Raw genomic sequence first — 9,668 nt, forward strand, 5'->3', positions numbered from 1 at the left:
TTTTAGGGCCCATGTAAGTGGTAACTTACTTACTGGTAGTAGTGGTGACTTAGGAAGTAGAGGGGGTAGAAGACGTGGTCTTAGTGGTAGTAGTGGTTGCTGCCCATGTAAGTGGTGACTTACTTAGTGGTAGTAGTGGTTGCTGCATTTTTACGGTTAGTATTTTCTTTCTGCTGTAAGACTATATATGGTCTAATTAAGTTTAACAAAGGATATGAAAACAATTGCCTTTAACTTCTCCTCTTTTTTTTAGATTTCTTCCCCATTTTAAATTCACTCTTATCACCATTCTTGCACTAAATTGTAGAAAAATGGAGTTTCAGAAGAAAAAAATTAGTTTTTTTCTTTGTCTAACCTGGGTTGGTATGATTGATCGATATGAGAGAGAGTTCTTGACAGGGAGAAAGGCGATGGTTTGAAGGGGAAAACAAAGTTAAGAGGGAGATAGATTAGTTAGGGTTAGTTGTGTTTGAACGTAAATCTAACGGATTTCATGCAAAAGAGTGTTTGGATGGCTAATTTTCGTCAAGCCCTGTGACTGTTGCTGTGTGTCACTAAAACACGAGAAATTCTAGGACTGAATCTGATGTAGTTGCGTGAATAACCCCTGTTTAAAACCGTCACAATTACTGACAGACTTAGGAAGTCGATTTTAGTGCAAAAGTGGAGTCATATTTAGAGCAATTTGATGTAGTGACACAGCCATGACATATAGGTTTTCTACAATATAATCATGAACACCAATATATGTGTGAATTTATAGGTACAGTGTGTGTCATCCAATGAGAACAAATTCATTATTCATTTCAGTTGCACGAGACTCCCAACAGAAAGGATCATCTATCGACACTATTTGAACCATATCGATGCATGCTCGCCATTCATTCCACTGTTTAATTGCCTTTCTATTTTATCATGATGTTTCAAAGAAAATTGATGTAAATGGAAATCTAGGCTGACTCAAAGTATAAATAATTTAGAGCATTTATTCTGAAGAAATATAACTCCACACTACTTTCAAAGAAAAACACTTTTGATCTCTGACATAGGAGTCTATGGTTACTATTTCTTGAGTGCATTCATTTTGTCCTTGAGATAGTAAAGTTTGGCTCTCCTCACTTTCTTCTTGTCAAGCACCTTCATTTCCTTTATGTTTAGAGAATATCTGTCATCACCCGTCAACTGGTTCTTAACTACAAATCAATTGCATTAATATAAAAAATAAAGATAAAAAAACAAATAACAATTCCAGCCATAATAAAGCTTTTTTCCTTGGAAGTGTGGGGATTATTTCTTCTATAAATATATACTCGTGACATTATCCTCTTACACAAAAAAAAAAAAAAAAAGAGGATCATTGTGGTATTTAAGATTCTATTGTAAGTTTGGAGATTATTTCTTCTATAAATAAATACTCCCACCAGTAATGTCACGAGGATTTACATTTCTCGAGTTAATTCGAGAACTTGTCACTTTAGTACCTGGTTTTCTTGCAACATGAAAGACTAATGTGAACACAGGGAGATACCAAGGGTATGTATGGTAGCAGAGAAAAACTAGTGACTATGTTCTTTTGAAATTGAAAAACTAGTGGTTATGGGCTTTAACACTAACAACGCAATAATTATAGAAGAAACATTATTATCATCATCATTGTTGTCGAAGACTTATTTCAAAGATTTGTAGTCCACAGAAAACAATATTACCTGCCATCTCAAAATGTAGAAGCCTTTCAGGAGCTCACTGTAGAATAAACAGAAACTACCACCAGGATTGAATGGCACACCCAATTTTATGACTCCTGCCACTCACTCTGGATACATAAGTGCAAACTGGTAAGCAGGCCATGCTCCGAAATCTTTTGAAATAAAAAAAGCCTGTTCCCATAAAAGTAGAATCAGATACTAATCAGAAATCACATATTAAACTGAAATTTCAATCTTCCTAATCAGTCTTTCCTATTTACTAACAAAACAAAGGTCTCTTGTGTGTTATTTCTTGAGCTGTTCATGTATAAATTTCTATATGTGATTACAATTCTATTTAGTGATGATAAATATTCATTTTTCTTTTCTCCTCATTGGACATGTATCACCTAGAGATAATCATAAATCTATGAGCCAACTATTATTATAAGGTTAACATTGTTCACCAGTAGCTTGGCACAGTCCTTGTCACAGGAAGAAAGATGGTTTAGTGACCCAATTTTCGTCTTAGGAAAGCCAAGATTGAGGGGAAAAAAACATTACATAAGCTGTGGTTCAGAGAATCCTGTGTGGAGCTGAAGTGTTTCACTCCAAAGAAAACTTTAGTTCAAAGTGTATTGTGCCGTATAGACTGCAGAGGCGGCCAGCATTGATGGACAGTACATTATTAGTCTATATTGCATCAGACCTAACTCTGGCAAGAAGAATGCCATATTCTTCATCTGAATTTAAAGAAAATTAAGGATCATGAAGAAGTGTGACGAGTGTCATCAAATTAGTAACATATAACAATCTTAGTGGGATTATTTTCTCATTCTTAGTGGAACATGTAACAATCTTATTTGGATTATTTTCTGTCGAGGTCTCTCAATAGTGCAAGTTCACACAGTCTGCATCATTCTTGAGACAGAGACTATTGCATATGGTTCACAAGAACATTTTGGATGGTGCATCTAATTCATAGGCTAAACATTGAAAAACACCACATACACCTGTGAACACTTGAAAGGGTAGTCACCAATTCCCAACTCACAACTGAATTTCAGCATAATACAACACATAATGCTGGAATAGTGTGTCCTGATTGTTATAGTTATTGTTCTGTTTTAATGTTGTTGGTTTCTTATTATTCCTAAGTATGATTCTTCTTATGCATGGTATGAAATACATGAGAAAGTAATGACTGGTCACACGCAGTCCTTTACTATTATCTTTGATGGGTTGGATTTTGAGAGAGATCATATATTCACCATATTGGGGGGTGGGTGTCACACTTTTCAGTTCTGGGGAAAACACCATTATGTTCGAGGTTTGTGAAAAGGTTCTTTTTTTTTTGGGTAATGAACAACCAACAAGAATGCTTGACTTCCATTACGTAGATTGTCTCATGTATGCTAATGGAGGGCACTTGTTCTTACCATGTGATTTCAGAGTGTGAGGCTATATAATTGTGTTGTGAAGTGTTCTTTGTGTTATGTTTTAGCTTCACCTGTATTTGTAGGAACTCATAGTTTAAGAATACATGTATTTCAAGATCACTGACCCCCTAACAATACATGTCTTTCTTTCATTTCTTTTCTACCTGACCCTCACATATTTGTGCACCAACAACTGCCCTTACTTCTTAGAAAAATATATTGACTTTACTAAGTAGAAAATAGATTTTGAAATATTACAATTTTATAAGCCTGGCCTTACCATCAACCCTTTCTGAAATGGGTCCATTCGGTTTATATGTAGGCATAAGATAAGCGTAACTACAGTAACAAGTTCTGAGAACCTTATATAGGTAGCCTAAAACTAGTGGTGTGGTCTTAATTGTAGTTACCACAAATTCCCAAATTAATAATCAAGATTATATCAAATTATAAGAGATGAATTCACAAAGTAAGGAATAGGTGGATGTTTCAGAACTCTAACAAGTAAACATCCTATATAAAGCTAGTCTGTTGTATGGACTCCTCCTCTGTAGGGCCAATTTACACAGAGTTGTCCATTCCCTTGAGATTGTAGTAGCAAATTTTTCTATATACTCTGCCATTTTTAAACTCATAAAAAGTTTACCTACAAAGTAAAATCTTGATTGTACTTTAAACCATTATCATATCCTTAAGATATTCTCTCTCTTTCTCTCTCTCTCTCTCTCTCTCTCTCTCTCTCTCTCTCTATATATATATATATATATATATTATATATATATATATATAAGATGAAAAGCTTAAGAGCTTTTAAGAGTTGGAACAATCCCTGTTACAGGAAGAAAGATGGTTTAGTGACCCAATTTTTGTCTTAGGAAAGCTAAGATTGAAGGGGAAAAAAATAAGTTGTGGTTTAGAGAATCCAGTGTAGAGCTTAAGGGTATGTTTGGTAACACTTCTGAAGTCTGAAGTCTAAAGTCTGAAATCTGAAGTCTGAAGTCTGAAATCTGAAATCTGGAATCTTGTTCTGGAAAAGTTGTTTGTTTATAATTTATAAGAGCTTCTGGTTACAAACAAAATTTTAAAACATAATGATCATTTTGACAATATTACCCTTTTGTAATTATAATAAATTGTTAACCAAAAACATGTATAATGAAACCATCTACATATTTAATTTCAATTCCTAACAAATCAAACAATCCAAAAGTATTGTTTTCAAATTGAATTCTCATTCAAAGTACAAAAACAAATTATTAATATATAAAATAATATAATTTTTTTTTCAATTTTCTGTTTTTCGTCTCTCTCATTTATATTATTTTCTCTCTCTCTCTCTCTCTCTCCAATTTATCAAAACCAAGAAAATACAAGAACCAAGTAAAACACAAGAACCAATTAAACAAATCATACACTCTAAAGAGTCCATCCAAGGACCAAGGAAACAACTCATACACCCTAAAGAGTCCACCTAAGGACTAAGGAAACAACTCATACACCTAACAAAACCTATCCATCTCTCTTTCTTTCTCTCTCTCTCTCTCTCTATTCGTCTAATGACCCAACTTTATGCAAGAAGAAAAACAAAAAAGATAGAAGGAAAGATAAAGAGAAGATGGAGAGAGAAATAAGGAAAGACGTTGAAAATGGTTCGATTTCTCCATAATGGGTTCGGTTGGTTATTTGAGATTTTAGGATTTTTGTTGAAGTTTTGATTTTTTATTTGATTGTTTGTTAAAGTTTTGATTTTGGGTTTTTGTTGAAGTTTTGATTTTTGATTTGGTTGTTTGTTGAAGTTTTGATTTTGAGATTTTCTCAATATGAGATTCACATGCTATTAATCGATCAAGGAAGAACAATAGAGTAGTAGATGCACATACCTTTGTAGATCTTGACAGCCGAGTTGGACATGAAGGAGATGTAGAAGAGAAAGAAGAGGTAAGGGTTTAAAGATTTTTACAAAAGAGGGATAAGTGATGAAAATAATTATTTTGAGGAGGGTATTTTAGGTATAAAATATTTTTTCAGATTTCAGAACTTCGTCCAGCAATTTTTTATGACTGATTTTTTTCGATTGAAAATGTCTTCTTGTTCTTAAATCTGAAAATAAACAAACAAGATTAAAACATCTGAAGTCTGAATTTTAATGGTGGACCACCTCCATTCAGACTTCAGAAGTGTTACCAAACACACACTAAGTGTTTCACTCCAAAGAAGACTTTTGTTCCAAGTGCATCGTGCCGCATAGACTGCAGAGGTGGCCAGAATCAATGGACATCACATTATTAGTCCATTGCATCAGACCCAACTTTGCCAAGAAGAATGCCATATTCTCCATCTGAATTTAAAGAAAATTAAGGATCATGAACAAGTGTGACGAGTGTCATCAAATTAGTAACACTAACATAAAGTGTGATAATTACCTCCTGATCCGACATAACGGCCTTAATAAAACGTACAAGGAAGACATAAGGTGTAGGGACTGTTATGGTCTATTCAAGTTTGCCCAATATTTCTTTCTCCATGGCCAATATCTGCTCTCGGGTTATAGGAAAGGAAAACGAAATCGTTCACTGAAATTTACCAAACCCCCCCACCCAACCCAAATTATCAATAGAGTCCATTTAATCACAATTATCTAGAAAAGGCATTCTAGTTAATAAGTATACCTGAGGTGCTCAAATTTCCTCATATTTAGATGCTATGAGCATGGCACTTATGCCAACTAGCTGACACTTCTTCCTCAGGAGGTATTGATCAAGTATATGGATAGTAAGATAAAGAGTTCCAACATGAGTTCATTTTTGAATTTCCTTTTGATTAACACATATCCAAATATGGGTGATAGGCCACGACGTTCTAGGAGGGGTCGTAAGCCAAATCCCAAATATTTGGGATGAGTTGGGACGTGACCACGTGAAGAACAACGTAGAAGTGGACTGGATTGTGGCAGTTGAGAGTTTTACGTTGCAGGATGTGTTTTTTGGTTGCACATTTATTTCCGTTAGTTATGCTTTGTTTTTATGTGTGTTTGAGTTCCAGTTGTTAGCTACTAGTTTTCCTTTTATTTAGGCATTTATGTACATGGCCTTGCTTAGGTAAACAACCACTAGTTTTCCTTTTATTTAGGCATTTATGTATGTGGCCTTGCTTATATAAGCAGCCAATAATTTAAAAATGAAATCAGAAAAAGAAGTTATCCAAACTGTGGTACATTCTCACCCTAAGAGAACAGTTACTTGAGCACTAATTTGTAGCAGGACCTATCATTGCTATTAGAGTCAGGCTATGGGAACCAATAAAAAACATATTGAGCAGTTGGAGGCAGGGCTCAGTAGAGTGCAGGATGGGTTACACAAGATAGAGCTCAGCATGGCTGACAAGTTTCGTCATTTGGAAGAAACCCTCAATCGCTTCTCTGATGTATTGCTCGCAAACCAGGAGCCTCCAAACCATGGTAACCAATACCGTGAAGGCCACGATGGGGGATGGTTGGTTGTATCCTCCAAAACAGCAAAGCTTGAATTTCCTCGATTCTCAGGAGTGATCCGACGGAGTGGTTCAATCATGTGAACCAATTTTTTGAGTTCCAGAATACTTCTGAAGCCCAGAAGGTTTCTTTGGCCTTTTACCACTTGGAAGGAGAGGCCAACCAATGGTGGCAGTGGATCTGTAGGACATTTCGAGAAGAAAGACACATTCTCTCGTGGGAAAATTTTGAATATGAACTTTGGGCTCGCTTTGGGCCTTCGGAGTGTGAAGATTTTGATGAAGCTCTTTCAAGGATAAGGCCGGATGGTTCTCTGCATGATTACCAGTGGGAATTCGAGTGCTTGGGAAATCGGGTATGAGGCTGAACACAAAGAGCTATTGTGGAAGCATTTATGGGTGGCTTAAAAACGGACATCTCAGATGGTATCCGAATGTTTAAGCCTCAAATATTAAAGGAAGCCATCAGCTTAGCACAAATGAAAGATGATCAACTTGCAAGACCTGCACCACCGATACGAGCTCCCCTAGCTCTTCCCACTACTAATCGATGTCAAGGGCCAAAACTTACGTTTTAATTGTAATGACTGCAGGACACAAATGTCAAAGGCCACGGATACTCATGTTGGAGGGTTACGATGGCAGCAACAACCTGTTATGTGACAATGTCACCAAAAAACAACCAATTGAGGAGAATCATGAGGAGCTTCCCGAACCATAAATTACGCTACATGCAATAACAGGACGGACCGCGCCCAAGACCATGCGGATAGCTACCTAAATCGATTCCCACGACGTCATTGTATTGATCGATAACGGGTCGACTCACAATTTTATTAGTGAGCATATGGCCAACCTGTTGCAGTTACCGGTGGTGCCAATGAAAATTTTCATAGTTCGGGTGCCCAATGAAGAAAATCTCATATGGCAAGGGCAGTTTAAGAAGGTACAAGTGGATCTACAGGACATTCTTTTTTCCTTAACCCTTTATTCCTTACCTCTCACAAGGTTGGACGTAGTTCTGGGGATTCAATGGCTCAAGCTACTGGGCTTCGTGGTTTGCAATTGGAAATGGTCAACCATGAAATTTTTGTGGGAAAACCAGACCAAGAGATTGATAGGCATTGACGGGCAAGATATCCAAGTGGCATCACTCAAAAAGCTATCTAAAGAAATTCACCCTAGCCATGTGCTGTTTGCATTATACATATAGGTCGCCCATACGGAACAATAAGCAAATATTCATCCGAGCATGCAGGAGATATTGTAGGAATTCTCTGATTTGTTCGCAGAGCCCTCGAGCTTACCACCAAAACGGGAGGTTGATCACGACATTTCCCTTAAGTAAGGAACTTAACCAATTAATGTTTGACCTTACAGGTACGCGCATTATCAAAAGAACGAGATTGAGAAACATGTCCAAGATATGTTGAGATCAGGGCTTGTTCGACCAAACACTAGCCCTTTCTCATCACCCGTATTGTTGGTGAAGAAGAAAGACGGGAATTGGAGCTTTTGCACAGATTATCGCGTGCTCAACGCCGCAACCATTAAGAACCGATTTCCGATCCCCCCAGTTGATGATATGTTAGATGAGCTTTATGATGCTTCTTACTTTACCAAGTTAGATCTGAGGGCGGGCTATCGTCAGGTATGAGTAAATCCGCGTGATATCCATAAAACTGCTTTCAGAACACATAATGGACATTATGAATACTTGGTTATGCTATGTAAGCACCTTCTACATTCCAAGCATCATGAACTTTATCTTCCGTCATCATCTTCGAAAATTCATATTAGTTTTCCTGGGTGACATTTTGGTTTATAGTCCTGATTGGGACAAGCATTTAGTGCATATAAAACAAACCTTCGAGATATTGAGGCAGCACCAATTCTTTGTCAAAGCTAGAAAATGTGCATTTGGGCAACAAGAATTGGAGTACTTGGGGCACATTGTCATTAGCCAGGGCGTGAAGGTGGACGAAAGTAAAATTGTTGCTATGGTAGCTTGGCGTCGGCCTACTAACATTTCGGAACTACGTGGGTTGTTAGGTTTGATAGGGTATCATCAGAAGTTCATCCAGAATTATGGCATTATAGCTTGGCCACTCACCAATCTTCTCAAAAAAGGCCAATTCAGATAGCATGAGGAAGCTGAAGCTGCCTTCCTTGATCTCAAATAGGCCATGATGACCACTCCTACATTGGCTATGCCGAACTTCAACGATGCCTTCACTATCGAAACGGATGCTTCCGAGGAAGGAATTGAAGCGATCTTGTCTCAACAAGGCAAACTAGTGGCGTACATGAGTCGAGCCCTCGAAGTGACCAAGAAATCTTGGTCGACATAGGCTAAAAAGATGTTGGCTATTGTAGAAGCCATAAGCATGTGGCAGCCTTACCTTCTAGGCAAAAAATTCTATATTCAGATTGATCAACATAGTCTCAAGTATTTTCTAGAGCAGTGAATAGCAACTCCGGGCAAAAAAAATTGGTAGCTAAGCTCTTGGGCTACGACTATCGGGCCGTGAAAACTTTGTAGCAGATGCTCTCTCATTAAAGCAAGGTAGTCCTATTCTTCACCATATTTTCCTTCCGCAGGTTAGTTTATGGGAAGAAATTAAAAAAGTTGCAAAGGGGGACCAGTACATTTAGTCAATGGGCGGTGCGGCCACGGAACAACCTGAGGGATAATATACATGGCATCAAGGGCTACTACTATACAAAGGGAAGGTCATCGTTCTAGGCGATGTAGCCTTAAGGGCTAAGTTGTTACATGATGCATGACACCAAAGTTGGGGGTCATTCAAGCGTCTTACGTACGTTCAAGAAGTTGGGACAATAGTTTTATTGGCTTACGATGCATTGATTAGTGCAAGAATATGTCAAGGGGTGTGAGGTATGCCAGAAGATAAAGGCTGAGACATTGGCTCCAACTGGGCTTCTTTACCATTGCCAATTTCGTGCCAAGTATGAGAAGTTATCACCTTAGATTTTATTGAGGGATTATCGATTTCTCAAGGAAGGGACACCATCATGGTGGTTGTCGACAGGT

The 9,668-nt window shown here is 37.5% G+C and overlaps 1 protein-coding gene across 1 annotated transcript; it reads left to right on the forward strand.

Annotated features, from left to right (window-relative positions):
• The first annotated feature begins 6,412 nt into the window (after nt 1–6,412).
• On the forward strand, nt 6,413–8,964 carry LOC147381835 (uncharacterized). Its single transcript, XM_086429902.1, has 6 exons — nt 6,413–6,615; nt 6,666–6,969; nt 7,622–7,734; nt 7,994–8,264; nt 8,500–8,616; nt 8,797–8,964. Exons 1-6 carry the CDS (start codon nt 6,413–6,415, stop codon nt 8,962–8,964), a joined length of 1,176 nt encoding a protein of 391 aa, XP_086286028.1.
• The last annotated feature ends 704 nt before the right edge of the window (nt 8,965–9,668 follow it).

Source organism: Akebia trifoliata, unplaced genomic scaffold (assembly GCF_017979445.1).
Source record: "Akebia trifoliata isolate Shusen 1 unplaced genomic scaffold, ASM1797944v1 Contig00229, whole genome shotgun sequence".
In the NCBI taxonomy this organism is placed as follows: domain Eukaryota; kingdom Viridiplantae; phylum Streptophyta; class Magnoliopsida; order Ranunculales; family Lardizabalaceae; genus Akebia; species Akebia trifoliata.

What these genes read in the sequence shown, in the direction of transcription:
- LOC147381835 (XM_086429902.1), top strand. Translation starts at nt 6,413, where the DNA reads ATGGGAACCAATAAAAAACATATTGAGCAGTTGGAGGCAGGGCTCAGT. An exon ending in TCGAGTGCTTGGGAAATCGG is followed by an intron (nt 6,970 to 7,621) that starts GTATGAGGCTGA and finishes ACCTCTCACAAG; the next exon opens with GTTGGACGTAGTTCTGGGGA. An exon ending in TGAGGGCGGGCTATCGTCAG is followed by an intron (nt 8,265 to 8,499) that starts GTATGAGTAAAT and finishes ATATTGAGGCAG; the next exon opens with CACCAATTCTTTGTCAAAGC.